The 17,720-nt window shown below is 43.6% G+C and overlaps 1 protein-coding gene across 2 annotated transcripts in view; it reads left to right on the top strand.

Moving 5' to 3' along the window:
* Nucleotides 1-17,720, top strand: part of LOC139654515 (retinal-specific phospholipid-transporting ATPase ABCA4-like) — a 50,381-nt gene that overhangs the window by 9,754 nt on the left and 22,907 nt on the right. Inside the window, exons 7-22 of one of the 2 annotated variants that reach the window (XM_071531607.1) lie at nucleotides 2,109-2,198; nucleotides 3,459-3,693; nucleotides 3,785-3,924; nucleotides 7,056-7,172; nucleotides 8,263-8,460; nucleotides 10,580-10,785; nucleotides 10,879-11,055; nucleotides 11,332-11,554; nucleotides 12,269-12,490; nucleotides 13,038-13,242; nucleotides 13,339-13,416; nucleotides 14,062-14,255; nucleotides 14,959-15,131; nucleotides 15,847-15,978; nucleotides 16,125-16,264; nucleotides 16,374-16,511. In XM_071531607.1, coding sequence (XP_071387708.1) covers nucleotides 2,109-2,198; nucleotides 3,459-3,693; nucleotides 3,785-3,924; nucleotides 7,056-7,172; nucleotides 8,263-8,460; nucleotides 10,580-10,785; nucleotides 10,879-11,055; nucleotides 11,332-11,554; nucleotides 12,269-12,490; nucleotides 13,038-13,242; nucleotides 13,339-13,416; nucleotides 14,062-14,255; nucleotides 14,959-15,131; nucleotides 15,847-15,978; nucleotides 16,125-16,264; nucleotides 16,374-16,511 — 2,668 coding nt within the window. Of the gene's footprint in view, nucleotides 1-2,108; nucleotides 2,199-3,458; nucleotides 3,694-3,784; nucleotides 3,925-7,055; nucleotides 7,173-8,262; nucleotides 8,461-10,579; nucleotides 10,786-10,878; nucleotides 11,056-11,331; nucleotides 11,555-12,268; nucleotides 12,491-13,037; nucleotides 13,243-13,338; nucleotides 13,417-14,061; nucleotides 14,263-14,953; nucleotides 15,132-15,846; nucleotides 15,979-16,124; nucleotides 16,265-16,373; nucleotides 16,512-17,720 lie in introns of both variants that reach the window. The other variant, XM_071531608.1, reaches the window with a different exon arrangement.

Genomic DNA, 17,720 nt, shown 5'->3' with positions numbered 1-17,720 from the left:
CTGCCAGCATGCTTTAAATTGGGAGCAATGAGGTAGGGAGCTTGTCGTCAGCATTAGCTGAGCAGGCAGACTTGGCCTCTTTCAGTAATGAGCTTAGTGGAGAGACACTCCTGTCTTTAGTAATCACTGGCTCTGACAGTGAAACAGGGGCTACAACGTCCTTATGATTGCCTTCTTCTTCCTCTGGGCATCGACAAATGGGACTGGGCCAAGTGTGTCCAGTTGTAGGACCTATGCTGACACTGCGTAACGTGCCGTAGCAGCAAAAAGCTAAATTGTTTTTTACAGGACAACCACAGTCTTCTACTGGAGCTATTCAGTATCACAAAATTGGTTAAATTACCTGTTCAGTGATGATAACATAGACACCAATATCATCTATGTGTCCCTGGTAGATCTTTGGCTCCAGTGCTCCATGCTAACATTTTAGCATACACTATGTTGAATGATGGAAGCTTCTAGCATTATCAAAAGTAAGAAGAATGACCTTTTAGTAAAAAATATCATTAACTCAATATAACTGACTAGATTTATTTTTGGATGTATTTTAGCTGAGCGACATATCCCTCCACAGTGCAGTGATCATAAGAAGTAGTCCCTCATTGTTAAAAACAGTGTTACTTTTGCATCATATGTTGTGCAAATTCTACCAATCTCCTACACAAAACTGCCAGACTTAGCCACGTTTATTTTAAGATTACTTACATAATTTAGCTTTACATCTGCTTAAAAATTCTCATTTCCTGCTATCACTCAACTGTATGCTAAAGAGTTAGCATGGAGCCTGCTATCACTCAACTGTATGCTAAAGTGTTAGCATGGAGCACCAGAGCTAACAAACTACTGGGGTCAAATGGATGATTTTGGTGTCTATGTTGTCATCATTTATCAGGTAAGTTATGGGCCAATTTCTCAGGAACATGGCGCATGTCATTACTGGCACTGTTGAGGGGGTGGAGCGCTTTACTCATTATTCACCTTCCCTAGACAGACTTCCCATTAACCACCAGCGTGGTTGTTTATTCCGGGAAGCCCTGAACCTGAATTGATATGTGACATTTTGATCAGATTCTATATAATAGATAACTGCTATTTGAGAGGCTTTTCCACCTTGAATACAATTCTGGGGGAAACACTGTACTTTGAATTTAGAGAATTTTTTTTTACATGAAAATGTAATTTGAGGACATTGCATATCGGCACAAAATATTCACTATAAACAGCTTCAATCCAAAAATATCAGTATCAGCCTCCAAAAAAGCCATATTGGTCGAACTGTAACACATGCACACACTCACTCACACACATTGCACCTCTCAGATCAGAGATAGGGAGGAATGTTGGAGAGGAAGGATGTCTCCCCTGGCTGTTCAGTGTCTTGGCCTCGTGCCGCTTCCTGGACCTTTCGCCTATTGTGTTGTGAGCTGGCTGGAAGATCCCTGGTCGGGCAAAAACAGCAGATCCTTAGGAGAAACTGTCACTGGAGCTGCTGTACGTTCAGGATGTGGGCCGTGCGACCGCTGAGCAGTGCTCAGCAGATTTAAGGCTCTGCTGCCGGGGGGGGGTTTGGGGGACTCATAAGAAATGAATGATGAGGACTTAAATATTCGCGAAAATATGTTTGCGTCACGGTGGATTTCATGGCATTTTCTAGGCTGCTTTTCTTACAGCTGCTATGTGTAGCGTTTTAGCGTGAATAAATCATTAACACAATCATTTTCAGACATTAGTATCATTACCATAAAACAAATGAGACCATCTACACTGCATTTTCCCGCCAAATCTGACCTGGGGCAGATTTGGCGGGAAAATGAATTGCATTATGTCACAAAGGGATGTTGCTTTAGGGCACAAAACTAACTCTAACTACATAGTTTCAACTTAACGCTAGCAGAATGCATATTGGCTGTTATCAAGGCTGTTATGTTGCTAGGCTTATCCTTCTTCTGGCTCTTCAAAACAAGTAGAAACATCCTCTTTATGACAGACAAAGAATAGGGTTTATGGGAAATGTGGTCTTTTGAGAAATTGAAACTGCTGCTGTCTAACAGAAATGTATAAAAAAAAAAAAATCATATTAAAAATAATGTGTTTGTGTTTCTTCCCAGCTTCCCCGCGTACTGGACAATTACTCTGACGGCATTGACATTCCCTTCTGGGTACGGACCGTCACCGCCGCCTCGGAAAAACTGCAAGAGGTACGGGCCCGGCCCCGTCCCGCTCCCATCTACCTCCATTCAAAAGTTCACCGCCTGGTATTTTTAGCTCTCAGGAAACAGTGGCTTCCTCTCGCTTAGAGTTTTTACGCAAACACAGACAGCGGGGGGATATCATTTAGTGCGTACGTAGGAAGGCTAAATCCAGCCCAGGCCTCTGTAGACTCCAAAAACAGATACATCATGGGGCAGTCCCCATGGAGACGAGCCTGAAGCTGCAGGGGCAGGTGAAACCTCTGCACTCACAGGTTAATGAGACCCCAGTGGTGATTAAATGGTGTGTTTGTGTGTGTGTGTGTGTGTGTGCATATACACTGAATGTACAAAATATTAGGGACGTCTTCCTGATATGGAGTTGCAGTTCCTTTTGCACAATCCTCAGTTATCTCAAAGCTTCAAAATCCTTCTGTAACTCGTTTGCATCTCCTGGCTTCACCGGTGTCCCTTTTGTACATTCAGTGGATGTGAATATGACTGTGTGTGTGTGTGTGTGTGTGAATATACTGTGTGTTTGTTGTGGATGTCTCCAAGGGACATTCTGTGGAAGTGACATCCTGACATCCTGTTGGCGGGACTGTTGTCTCTGGCGAGACAGAAGACGTGAAGCCACTCAGTTATTTTCCATTAATTCTCTTTCTCTAGAAGTGCCATTTGGGAAAATATGGAAACTCTGTGGCACAACAAGGATAAAACAAAGCCAAGGCAACTCTCTCTTCTGAATCTATGAAAAAGGCTTTTTTATTTGGTGATTGCATATGTCAAAGTTAAAAAATATTGTGTTTTTTAACCTTCCAATTCACTACCTATGCTACCTCCATGTATAAATAAGTTGATTTGATAAGGTGAAAAGTGCCTTTTTTTTTGCTTAGACGTTTTCTTCCCTCCTTCTTTCTCATTTGTATATATTGCATACTGTATGTCTCTTTATTTTTCTCTTATTTTATACTACAAATATTTAATTTTTTGTTATATTTTCATATCGTACATACAGTATGTTCTCATTCATTTCTGGTATCCGCTGTTATTTTGCACACCCTCATAACGTTCTAACTCATATTTTGTCATACTTTCATTGATATATTTCTACTGTTCTTGCCATGAGAGAATTGTCGATTATGTTTAATCCGCCCCATTTTCTCTACTCTTATACTCTTATACTCTTATGCTGCTTCAATGACAAGATTCCCCCACAGAGATTATTCACTTCATCTTGTCTTCGTCGTATCTCATCCCCCTCCACAGTTGTCCCAGAGGACCAGTTCCAGGGAGCTTCTCCAGGTCCTGACTCCTCTCTTCCGGGACAGTCTGTCCTTCAGGCAGCTGGTGGCCGCCGCCTCCAGCCTGGTTTGTGGCTACAGTGAGGGGGCTTTCTCCCGGGTCACCTCCTTCAACTGGTATGAGGACAACAACTACAAGGCCTTCCTGGGCATCAATGGTGCCAGGGCCCAGGGCCACGACACTTCGGACAACACCACCAGTGAGTAGACAGATGAGTGAAGGTACTGGTAAGGTAACCATACTGATCACATTCTATAGGGAAATAACACACAGCCATGCCCCTTCCCCAGCTCCATTCTGCAGTGACCTGATGAGGGAATTGGAGTCCAACCCTGCTACCAGGATTGTGTGGAGGTCCATCAAGCCCATGCTGATGGGACAGATCCTCTACGCCCCAGACTCGCCCGCTGTCAGGCAGATCATACGCAATGTAAGCAACATCTGCCATTTGGTGGATACAATGATGAAAGATTCTACTGTATGCTGAAAGATTTCAAGTAATAATCTGTGACACATATATAAAAAAAGAAACATATAAAAAAATGTCTGGTTGGCTACTCTCACTGTAACACGATAGTGATTCATGAAAGTTGTTCTAAACTCTGGGCATCTGGTAGGTTTACGGTTTGTTTGGAATAAACAGAAGAAGAAGAACTGGGTAGTGAGCATGAGCAGCGATAGCCACCATGACTGAACAGTCAAAGAAAAGAGAAACTCAAACTGCATCAACAGAAAATCCAAGCTCCGCCCACACTGTTTGATTGACAGGTGATCTCTGGGGAGCGCTGAGCACCAAAGATGGAGACAAATGAAAAAAAAAAGTACCCTAATTGCACAGATTACCACTTCAAGACCCCATTCCATTATTCCATTATTTTCATATCTTTGATTTTTCTTAAGAGCAACCGCAAAGGAGCGAACGATACATCCCCCCCCCCAAGGCTCGACCAAGTTTCCCCCCCATCTCATCTCCAACCTATTGTATATCAATGTAGAGACATGTTGGGTAAAACCCTCCAGGGTGGGGGGGGGTGGGGGGGCAACAGTCACGGATGGCTCGGCCGCAACGGAAGAACACAAGTTGGATCGGCTGTAGCGACTACCACATAGTCCACTGGCGCCGTGGCTTTTTCAGTGTTATGTAAGCACCGGAGCCTATCCTTAAAAGACATGCGTGATATCACACACACACACACACACACACAGAGACAAATACGCACAAACACACACACGCGGGTTTCCTCTTCCCCCCGACCCTTAATGCCCTCTTTGTTTTTGCACTTCCCTCAGATTGGGATCTTAATTGCGTGGAGAAAAAAAAAGGGAACGACGAAAGGGGTTAATCCGTTACTTTACAGAAAGCAAAAACATGAAGGCCCTTTGTTTTCCGCGCCCTCGGCTGTGTCACGCACGGCTTCATAAGGATCATCGCGCCGTTAAACGTAGGTTTTTTTTTGCCGCGCTACACGTGACTGCCGTTGCGTAACGCCGGGCTGAGCTTGAGCGGGTCTTATCTGCGTCCCGCCATCGCAGCTCTTTTCGTTCTGTCGCTCTCAGCAGAGCCCTGGAGGGGATGCAGATGTAAGTCGGCTGATAGTCCGAGCCAAATATGCAAGAAAAGAGGTGAAATCGCTGTGATTTGCATAAAAGTACCAAGCGTGGTATACAGGTACAGTGCAGTTTGATGCCTTGAGCTTTTTCAGAATTGGAACCATTTTAAGACACTCAGTGTACTGTAGACTGTGGCTTCTTATATTTCTTCTACCTTCTTCTCTTTATTCCAAACAAACTGCAAAGCTTTCATGAATTGGCTATAGGTTGAATCACTATTGTGTGGTATCAATAGGCAATAGAGAGCAGCAAAACGGACATTTATTTATATGAAAAAGTTACAGATTGCTACTTTAATATTGCAGTTCCCTTGTATTTCTTTATACGATATCATTGGATTCGCCATTATGAGGATCTGAATAGTTTATTGTATTCCTTTGTCAGACAAATATAGGTGTAGACAGACGACCTTGTCACCCTCAGGGCAACAACAAGGGATTCACTGAGTTTAAGACGGTATTACCTGTCTTACTGTGTATTGTGAAATGCTGTGGCGGCAGTGGTATGGCCATAAGAAATGACTGAATGACTGCAGGGGGCAGGATGTTTTTTTTTTTTTTCTTTTTCGGTTTGTTTGTTATTCTTTTTTTCTCCCTCTGCTTCCCTTTTTTTTTTTTTTTTTACTTCACTCTATTTTTGCTCTATATACAATATGAAAAAAAGATGAAACATTGGAATTCCATTGTTGATCTGCACTTAAATGTGTGTGTACTAGCTAAGCTGCTAAAAAAAAAACACCCAAAATGTTCAGGGCATTGAACTGTACATGTATGGCAATTTCGGTGCTTTTATATGAACGTATCCTATCATATCCTATTGTATCCTATTGTATCCTATCGTATCCTATCGTATCCTATCATGTCCTATCATATCCTATCATGTCCTATCATGTCCTATCATATCCTATCATGTCCTATCATGTCCTATCATATCCTATCATGTCCTATCATATCCTATCATATCCTATCCTATCCTATCATGTTGCTTCATGTACATTCTGCCTAGACTACCAATGTGATGGATAGGGATGAGGGATGAGGGGAAGCACACAGGTTGGCGCTCCCCAGGGAAACTACCTGCCCCCCCCCCCACTCCCTCCTCACTCCCTTGGCTTGCTGTTGCACTCTCTGCCTGGGGGGAAATGAGGAAGCACTCACTTGTGGGAACCTGACTGGGATTCACTGGGCAGGCTGAATGCGTTCGGCCAGTTGTCACCAACGGCCTCCATTGTCCCGCCGGCGCCATTGTCCCCATTGTCGCCCAAAATCAGACACACACAAGAGGAAGGCGTTTAATTGGGTGTACTTTTCAGCGCTTTCATCCGCCACTGCACATGATTGTGAATGCAGCAATAGCCAGCCTTTGGTATTCGCCACACAAAGCACTGTACCCACACATCCAGGGTTTTAACGATAAGGGCGCAGTAAATATTGGGCGATTTGTCATGGAGTGCATTTGGTGCACGCTTCGTTGTTGGTTATCTGAGCAGGCCCGCGGGAATTCTTTGTGTGAGAATGTGTGTGTTGTCTTTGCAAAGCCTGTTTTCACAGGGACTTTAATGTGGGAATGGTATGTAGCAGGAGATTAGGAGCACTGTGACACTGTTTGTGTGTGTGTGTGTGTGTGTGTGTGTGTGTGTGTGTGTGTGTGTGAAAGTTTGTGACTGTGTATTTGTGTGCGCGTGCACGAGCATGTGTGTGTTTGTGCATGTGTGTATGCGCGCATGTCTGCACTTTTTGGCGCTATGTGAATCTGTTGCTCTGTGTCTGTGTGCAAAGTGTGTGTTTGCATACTGTATGTGCATGTGTGCTTCTGCGTGTGTGTGTGTGTGTGTGTGTGTGTGTGTGTGTGTACACCTAGATATGGGCATGTGTGAGAATAGATATGTATGCGTGTGTGACAATAATTTCCTGTCCTGCCAATCCTTACACCCCCCCATCCATCCTCTAGGCCAACACTACATTCGAGGAGCTGGAGAGGCTGAGGAACATGGGGAGGGCCTGGGAGGAGGTGGCTCCTCAGCTCTGGGCTTTCTTCCAAGATGGAGTCCAGATCAACATGCTCCGGGTAGGACAACACTATCAGTGACTGAATTAATGAATGAATTAATGAATTAAAGGAATACACATAGACATAGATAGTAGGCTCATTTGATGATGTACTTTGTGTAATGCGCAATCTCTGTGTATTCCTTTAACATACAACCAAATAAATGAAAGAATGAACAAACAATGTTATTGGTCCTTTTAGGAAAATCAGCCTTATACAATCATCAAGAGCGCACTGGGCAAAAGTGTGCATTCAGCACATTGTGGGCAATTACCAACATTCAACATCATGTTAACACCATGTCAGTGACAGACTGTCATGGTGGGTGCCTGGTGGATAAACTGCACTGCTCCTCTTACATTACTACTCAATATACAGTCTATCATTACATATACATTAATTACAACAATTGTATCCTATTTCTCTGTTTGAGCCTTTTGGAAAATAGATTCCCAGGGATCATGTCTTCTAAAAAAAAAAAAAAAAAAAATTAAAATTATAAAAAAATTATACCTTTTTTTTTCTACCATTCGGCTAACATACAATGTCCAATGTGTGTGCCTTTCCATGAGTTCCATGAGATGACTGATGTTAGTTTGTTTGATCCCAATCATTTCCTCACTAATTTAAATTTTTTTTTGCTGAGGTCGAGGTGCGAGTTCACATTCTGTCCATTGTTTTCCTGCTTGAATATAACACCTTATCTTGCCAAACAGGCCATATCTCTCCATTTTCTATCTATTCCCCTCTCTCTAACATGCATATCTTTGCCTCTGTTTTCTCTCTTTCTGTCCGTATAAACCCCATCTCACTATTCTTCCTCCTTTACTTCCCTCCTACTGTCCTCCCCTCCTCTTCGCCTTTCATTTGCATCCCTGCAAGTTGATAGTTTTAGGGCTGTGCTACTGTTTTCTCCTCTATTTCTCCCTGTTTTTCTCTCTCCTTCTTCTCTTTTTTGCTTCTTCACTGTCTATGACTTATGCAATGTGTTTTTTTTGTCCTGCTGCTGTCTTGGCAACGTCTCCCTTGGAAAAAAAGACTGTTCTCGCTCTCAGTGGAACAAACCTGGGTTAAATAAAGGTTATTTCCCTGCTCCGTTTTATTTCAGGACACCATCTGCAACCCGACAGTGATGGATTTCATTGACAGGAGTCTGGAGGAGGCGCCGTTCTCTTCCAAACACATCCTCAACTTCCTGTACAACGGCCCTCCGGAGGACCGGCCCGCCGGCTTGGCTGACTTCGACTGGCGGAACGTCTTCAACCTCACTGACCGGGCCATCCGAATGCTCAACCAATACGGGGATGTAAGTGGGCTTTACACAAGGCATGAGTATGGATCGCTCTCCATCCATCCATCGTTTGCCTGCCTGACACATGCATTATCTCAGACACAAATGATCAGACCACTGTGTTCTAGCATTTTCGAAATTCCCCTGACTATCCTAGGTGGCTGCTACAATTAAAGGTTGAAATAAGTCGGCATATTTGTTACTGATCGGCCCAATCACGCACTGTGCCATTCGTAGGGGACAACATGTGTACCATTGCCTTGCGTTTTAGCTTTCGTTTCACTTTATTTATTATCTTAAATTGCGAGACTAGGATGCTTTTTTTCACTTTTTCTCCCATTGGACTCTGGGAATGAGAATGTGGACCGTTCTTCCACATTTCACTCCACCTGAAATGTCAAGGCCTCCCCTGGACAGGCCTATTCACGAAATAATCCAATTGAGCGCGGGCCCCCGTCGCTTGTTGATTTCAATACATTCTTGCCAAACCCCTGTGCGCTCAATACCACCTCTTGACGTGATGGGAGCATTTAAGATAAGCCATCTCTGGCCTCTCTAATTTGTCCCCTGTCCAAAGACATAGAAATCCACCCAGGTGGGCGAGAGCCAGCGCAACAAACTAGTTGTCAAGTCTCTTTTGTTTACCGCTGATGGAGTGGAGGGTAAAAAGAAAACAAAAAAACAACACCCCGGACCTTCTCTCCTCTCGCTCTCGCTCTACCCCCCTCCGCATTAGCAGGCCAAAGCATCTGAAACGCAGTTAAAATCAGCCCTTACCCCGCGGAGGCTAATCGGGATGAGAGGCCTATCGCACTGGGGGGTGACACGGGGGGCACCTGGGGGCACGGCCGGGTGGATGGCTGGCGCTCTTTGTTTTTGTCTAACTTGAAGCTTACAGCACTTGAGTGTGACAGGGAGAGTGGGAACGACTGAGGCCGATTAGATACAGCTGTCACTCCAGCCACCCTCCTTTATAAAGCGGCAACAATGACTGTGGGCTTGATGGTTGGCTGCACGTTGGTGGCATGCATGCATATCACACCACACAGCGGGGCGGCCGTGTTGTTAGGTGAACGCTCGGGCAAACTGAGGGACGGCGTATGAGATGTGGATCACTTGTTGTGCATGCTCAGTGTATGCTGTGTCTGCGTTTGTCTATTGCATCAGTGCATCTCTATTTTGGATGCATGTCTGAGTATATGTCTGAGTTGTGTGTGTGTGCGTGGGGGGGTTAAATAGTTGTTTTGGAGTGTTTCTCTCCTCTTGGGTCCAGGCCCTCCCTGCTTGCATTAGCCAACAGTGAATGGCTATATCAGACACGCTTTGTAGGGAATAGGAGGCCACTGCTGAGGTGTCACAGCAAATGAGAGAGTGTGGCTACTGAACTCTGCCACTGGCTTTGTGGAGGAATCCTGAGCCTTATCTGACCTCATGTTAAAATAAACTGATCTGTCGCTCAGCTCATGCTAATTTGTGAATTCTAATAATTGCACAGCTTTGTTGAATACTCAGTTCTGATTGGCCAATGAAGGTATTCTGAAGTCTGTTTTTTCTGAATGACAGGCCGCTGTTTCTCAGCTAATCATCTCACTCCACAGTCAAATTTAAATTATTACTTTGAATTCATTTGGAAAGCACAAAACTTTTGATTGCTGCTTAGAGGCTGAACAATCTTACTGGATTTCTTTTTGTTGGTTACAGTTCTGCTACAGTGTAACCATGCATGCTAGCTACAGATGTTTCTATGGTTACAGTTCTGTTACTGTGTATCCCATGGATGCTAGCTACAGACATTTCTATAGTTAAACTTGGATGCTAGCTACAGATGTTTCTATGGTTACAGTTCTGCTACAGTGTAGCATGGAGCAACGTGCAGAATTCAAGTGTGCAGGCCTATATCAAAGTCAAGAATGTTTTTCCATTAGTGCAAACTGATGTTGGTAATGACCCAAAAGGAATATTATATCGCTATTATGCTTATGTGCTATCCAGCCATGTTCTGTTAGACAGGCAGTGTTGACTACTTGCAAAATGCTATTTGGCTGATGCTTCTCTGATCCCCAAGAGGTTTTCCCTGGTCTAGGATCGGTCCATTATATGTCTGTCCTTCTGTTGCCCATTCTCCCCTACCCAGTGTGTGATCCTGGATAAGTTTGTGGGCATGCCCGAGGAGGACGCAGTCACTTATCGGGCCTTGGGCCTGCTGGAGGAGAACAAGTTCTGGGCGGGCCTGGTCTTCGTGAACATGTTCCCCTGGACCAACAAGGTCCCGCCTCATGTCAAGTTCAAGATCCGCATGGATATCGATATAGTGGAACGCACCAATAAGATCAAAGACAGGTCAGAATCACATTCAAGAGAAAAAGAATAAGATCTGATGATAAATTGAGAGTTTGATTTGTCGGTCTAAACATCCATGTGTGTGTTGCTCAGGTACTGGGACCCTGGCCCTCGTGCTGATCCTATGGATGACCTCCGCTATGTGTGGGGCGGCTTTGCTTACCTCCAGGATATAATAGAGCATGGCATCATCAAAACTCAGACGGGCAAGGAGTGGCCACTGGGCGTGTACCTACAGCAGATGCCCTACCCCTGTTATGTGGATGATCTGTGAGTGGCTCACACACACACTCTTTACACCAAAGCAAGTTTTGGGAAAGCAAATTGTGACTCATATGGACATTTCATAATGGCCTGAAATAAAGACCACAATGAAAGGAGACTGGCTTTTACACTGATTTCATTTTTCTAGCTTTTTATGTTCAAAGAGTACTCATAATTTAGCATTACACATCCTGTGACCCTGGTTCCCCGTATCAATCACTATTTCCTACTTCTCCGTCTCCTGTGTCTTCTCCTCCTCCCACTCTATCTGTCTCTTTCCAGCTTCATGCTGACGCTGAACCGCTGTTTCCCCATCTTCATGGTGCTGGCCTGGGTCTACTCGGTGTCCATGATCGTCAAGAGCATCGTCCTGGAGAAGGAGCTGCGCCTCAAGGAGACCCTGAAGACCATGGGGGTCAGCAACGGCGTCATCTGGTCCACCTGGTTCATCGACAGCTTCCTCATGATGGCCACCAGCACCGTCCTCCTCACCGCCATCATCATGGTAAGGACGAATTGACCAAAAAAAAAGAGTCTGAAGATCATCTCGGTTCCGTTAGTGTCAAGTTTGACAGCAATGGGACCAAGACAATGGAAAAATGGAAAGACAAGATTCTCCTGTACATCATGGTGAGGCAGAAGTTACCTTTGACCTGAAAACATTGCCAATGAAATGCATATGAATGGAGTTCCTAGTCTGTGGGGTTTTCCTGCTTTCTAGCCCATCCATGATTACCTTGACTTTGGCTTTGACTTTACTGGAATTCAGTGGAACGTTGCCATTTCACTGCTGAATTTCACACTGCTTTTGCCAACAAGTCACATCATCCACCCGTGATGCTAATGAGTCCTTTCTCATGCTCTAATTCAACATGAGCATATCAGCTGCTCTAGATCTAAGCATCCATATATCTCACCTCTTCAGTGAATCATTACCAGGATATTTTCCTTTTGGTAATAAGGTGGCGATAGAGGCTTAGTCATTCCACTCGCTGACTCGCTCACATGCTTACAAATCATTACTGAAGGGACTGTAAATACCGTGACATCATGGGAAGTCCTTCAACCACTTGAGAGGAATGGCACCGATCAATGATTAACACTTAACACCTCACTTGTCTTCTCATTGTCAGTTCAGCCAGCAGGTTTCAATGTACTGTTGTGACCTCTAGTGGAAGCTTTTCGCCAAACTCTGTCTCTCCGTGTCTCTGGCCCGCAGGGAGGCAGGGTGCTGAACTACAGCAACCCCCTCATCCTCCTCCTCTTCCTGCTCACCTTCACCACGGCGACCATCATGCAGTGCTTCCTGCTCAGCGTCTTCTTCAACCGGGCCAACCTGGCGGCGGCCTGCTGCGGCATCATCTACTTCACCCTCTACCTCCCCCACATCCTCTGCTTCGCCTGGCAAGACCGCATCACCAAAGACATGAAGATCCTGGTGGTGGGTGCCGCGTCTTAGCGTGTCCCTGCGACACTGTACCTGGGTAGAAAGGTTCTGCTGAAAGAATGTTATATGATCGGCCAATTTTTGTTCCAGCACAGGATTTATCCCCTCAGAATCTTATGATATTGTGATTTTTCTGATTCCTTAGGAACTGGAGCCCTTCTGACTATTTCTCAGTCTAGACTCAAGACTAAGGATGATTGATTCTGACTTTCCCTTAGTCTTTAAACTGTAGATAAACTTTATGTCTATAGCATTTTTCAAAACATAAGTTTAAAAGTGCTTAAAAAACAGGCAGTACATAGAAACATAGAAAAATAAACACCAATATTGAGGGAAAATACAATAAGATAAATTAAAAATACTCAATAAAAAAGGTGATTTTACCATCAGGGCCTCTAGATGCCCTATCTGGGGAAATTAGGCTAGTTAATAAAATGTATCTTTTAATTACTACTAATAATAATAATATACTGCCTGTTACTCACAGTTCTCTCCATCCATCCGTTCAATCTTCTATACCCCCCCGCCCCTCCTCCCTCAGAGTCTGCTGTCCCAGGTGGCGTTCGGCTTCGGGACGGAGTACCTGTCGCGGTACGAGGAGCAGGGCCTGGGCCTGCAGTGGGACAACATCCAGACCAGCCCTCTGGAGGGGGACGAGTTCTCCTTCCTCACCTCCATCTGCATGATGGGCCTGGACACCGTGCTCTACGCCGTGCTGGCCTGGTACCTGGACAGCGTCTTCCCCGGTCAGTGCATGAGGGAGAAGTCATCATTATTATCAAATATTATTTTTGATTTATTGACATATTTAGCTCAGTTTTTCTTTTTCCTCTCCATCACAGGACAGTATGGAATTGGGCGGCCCTTTTATTTCCCCTTCCTGCCGTGGTATTGGATCAACACTGTGACTCCAATTTCAGGTAAGCTCTTAACATTTACTGTGCACAGAAAAAGATTGATTCTAAAGCAGGATATGTCCATTTTGGAAACTAAATCACTATCTAATAGGGAGGGACGACATGCTTATCTCACAATACAATTCTCTACGTGATATGGGGTTCACAATTCAATACAGCCACGATACGATATAATAAATAAAAGTTCAATGACAACAAAGTCTGACTGTGCAGAATTCTGTTTATTTCAGAGACGTAAATCTTTCTAGCGATGCCATTGGCTGCTAGAATGTAAACAGTTTAAAAATGTCATTACAAAGTGACAATAATATAATTTGGATGGAGAGCTTGTGAAATTGTGATGGTCAAGCGTCTCATTTGTGATTACTACAGCAGAATAACATAGAGCTGATATCACAGTTCATTTTTCTGCCCCACAATAAACGCATCGTCACATTTTCATATTGTGATATATTGAATTTTGATATATCGTCCCATCCCTACAACCTAAAGTCACTCAATTGCTATTTCTGAACTATTGAGGGTCCCGACTGTAGAATTTTGCCACTTTGTCAGCCAATGACTTATGACAAATTGGTGGACATCTCAATTTAGAACAGTCTATATAAGTAAAGTTTTTTTTTTTGTCTCCATGCTGTGTTCCTGAAGGCGACAACAAAGCGGAGCTGGAGAAAAAGGGCTTTGACAACCTGGCAAACAAGGAGCAGGGAGAGGAGGAGCAAAACCAAAACCAGGAGAAAAACCAGGAGGGACCCAAGGCCCCAGAAGAGCCGGTGTCCTGTGAACACCAGGACGAACGCCAGAGGCTGGGGAAGGAGAACCAGGCGGACGGGGAGGAGAGAGCAAACGGTAGAGCATGCCATCGTTATGTTGTGTGATGTTTACCAGCATCGGAACCATCGCTCTCTCTCTCTCACCTTCGCTCTCTGCTAATCAGATCCAGTGTGTGGGAACTTAGTGCCCTTGAGTGTGTGTGTGTTTGCACTCGCTGGCATATCTGAACACACACACACATACTGGTAACGTCTCACTTCCACGCTTAGTTAATAAGTGATGGAAACTGTTTGGTCCCTTTTACCCTGAGCAGCATTCCAATCCCCTGATCTCACATTTAGCTTCTTATATGTAAATATAATACTCTTTAATTTATATGAATATGTAAATTCAATATCCAGCTGCAACTGTGTTTCAGTTCTGGGTGCCACCATACATCATGAGGAATGGGGAATAGTAGCAAAACAGATATCTATTTATATGATCAATGTCATGGATTACTACTTTAAATAAGCATTAAACACAACAAAAATCGAATTCTGGACATATGATATGTGTGCAGATCTACATTATAAAGAGAACTCTTTTTTTTTTTTTTACCAAACCTTGTATTTGAACTTATATCTCCATGGTCTGGACAGTAGCCTCCTCATGTAAAACTCCTTTTAACAGCTGTAATACTCAAACAGTACAGTATTACAGTATTACTCATAGTGCATTCTAGCTCCAGTACAGTAACTTGTGTTGTTGTCATGGCTGTGTGCAGGCCAGCCGTTCTTCGAGGCGGAGCCGGCGGGCCTGGTGGAGGGGGTTTGCATCCGGGACCTGGTCAAGGTGTTCGGCAGCAGCTGCAGCCCGGCCGTGGACGGCCTGAGCATCAACTTCTACGAGAGCCAGATCACTGCCTTTCTGGGCCACAACGGGGCCGGGAAGACCACCACCATGTATGTCTCACACACGTGCAATACATACAGCACATGCACACATGCTGTACATGCAAGAATATACTGTATGTGCACACACACACACACACACACACACACACACACACACACAGAGGATCAGGGTCAGGAATGAAAACCACTGCTTTAGACTATTATGACAATATGCATTATGAAACAGATACAAAAACATTTTGTATCAGCCTATATACAGTATTATTTTCAATTTTAAAAACTACATTCATGTGGTAGCTTTATCATATGACTACTACTAATAATAATAATCCTAATCATAATAATAAACAATTTTATTTTATTGCATTATTACAATGGAAATACATTCAGATGTTAACAGCATGTGTTATCCTGTATTGATCCATCAGAAGAATAATATAGCTTAAGATGATTCATCTGAAAACAAGTGTTAAGTGTCTGCATTTCATAAAAATTTGTACTTTACTTGCAGAATATTGCAGAAAACAAAAACCTATTTTTCTAAATACATTTTTTTGACAGGTGATCAATGGAGTATGCTATTTTTTTCTGTGGAAAGCTTAGGGGGCTAGTAGGTAGAGACATACACATAGTTGTACAACTGCACACACACACACACACACACACAGTCACTCGGTTATAAGTTATTTCACCCCTCATATCTCTGCTGTGTCTCTCTGTCTCTCTGTCTCTGTCTCTCTCTCTCTGTCTCTCTCTCTGCCAGGTCCATCCTGACTGGCATGTTCCCCCCCACCTCGGGAACAGCCACCATTTACGGCAAGGACATCCGGACAGACATGGACACCATCCGCCTGTCTCTGGGCATGTGTCCCCAGCACAACATCCTTTTCCAGTAGTATGTAACTCTCTACATATGCAGGCAGAATGTGTATTATAGGGGGCTAAAGGGTTGTTTAGGGTTTAGGGCATTTTAACATGAATAAATCATTAGCCCATTAACTGAGACATTAGTTATTGTAAACAACTATTTCTCTTTCTCAGTATGACTGTAGAGGAGCACATCCTCTTCTACTCGCTGCTGAAGGGCAGTCCCATAGCGGAGGCGGAGGAGGAGATGGAGAACATGCTGCAGGACCTGGGTCTGCCCCATAAGAGACACGAACTGACCCAGAACCTCTCAGGTCTGTCTGGACATTTGGCACCTTAATCCAGCACAAGTACAGTCCCAAAGAAAGTGTACTTACATTATGTCTAAAATCACGTTAATGACCAACTCCGTGGTGTCTCCAGGGGGCATGCAGAGGAAGCTGTCCGTCGCCATGGCGTTCGTGGGCGGGGCGAAGGTGGTGATCCTGGACGAGCCCACGTCAGGAGTGGACCCCTACTCCAGACGCTCCATCTGGGACCTGCTGCTCAAATACCGGGCAGGTGAGACTGCCCCCTGCTGGTGGAGGAGGGTATAGAGCTGGGATGTCCTGTGGAAGAGTTTTTAGGAACACTGCATCGATGCATTACAAGCAGATTAGAAGCAATAAACTTTACTAAACTAATGTTTTTCAAACCACAACAATCAATTTACAAATTCGATTAAGTTTAATATCATACCATTCACTATACAGTCGTCCCACAAGGTTCAACCCTTACATTTTTGCAGTGTTTATTGTATCATGCTGGGATTATAATTATCTCATAATGCACTTATGTTGCCTTATAATGCCTTATGAGCACCACTTATAGTTGAGTTTTTTACCATGTTCCATTCACATAATGATATTGTCATAACTGCCAAATGGTATCTAGAAAAAAAAAAGTGTTTACTGGGTAGGAAAACATTTCATTGTGTGGCTGTAATTGTCATTGATTTTGAATGTTTTAAGTTTAAGTGTATAGAGAAATTAGCTGTTAGGTAATTAGCTTCCAATCCCCTGATCTCACATTACCTACTTATATATAAATATAACACTCTTTAATTTATATGAATATGTAAATTCAATATCCAACTGCTTTATGCCAAACAAACTGGAAACATAAAACACATCACTCTTTCTTGTGTTATCAGTTATCAATATATCAAAGAGAGTAGCAAAATAGATATTTATTTATATGATAAATGTGATGGATTACTACTTTAAATAAGCATTAAACACAACAAAAATCTAATACTGGCTACATGACCTGTCTGCAGAACTACATTATAAAGAGAACTCATGTTTTTTTTAACAAAACCTTGTATTTGAATTTATATCTCCATAGTCTGGACAGTAGCCTCCTCATGTAAAACAGTACAGTACAGTATTAATTGTAATTGATTTTGAATGTTTTAAGTTTAAGTGTATAGAGAAATTAGGAACCACACAGAGGCCAGCTATTTTGAAATCTGTTGAAATGAATGAGAAAAATACTTAATGAACTATGGTGATGTTGGAATTACTGCATAACACTGTAGCTCTACACAACAGTAAAGTGGTTGTGTACAGTGGAGAGGTTCACAACTTAAAGTTAACAACTGAAAGTTAGTGCTGAATCAGGACCATTAGAGTCCTCAGACACTTCAAAATCGGAAATCCCGCCACCTTCTTTCATCCTTTCCACCATCCTTCCTTCCTCATCTCCCTCCATCCCTGTCCTCCCCCCCCG

Source organism: Centroberyx affinis, unplaced genomic scaffold (assembly GCF_046629955.1).
Source record: "Centroberyx affinis isolate AG114_WGS23_722 - 3 ecotype Tasmania unplaced genomic scaffold, CSIRO-AGI_Caff_v1 ptg002102l_1, whole genome shotgun sequence".
NCBI classification, from domain to species: Eukaryota; Metazoa; Chordata; class Actinopteri; order Beryciformes; family Berycidae; genus Centroberyx; species Centroberyx affinis.
This window is presented reverse-complemented; position numbering and strand designations above follow the sequence as displayed.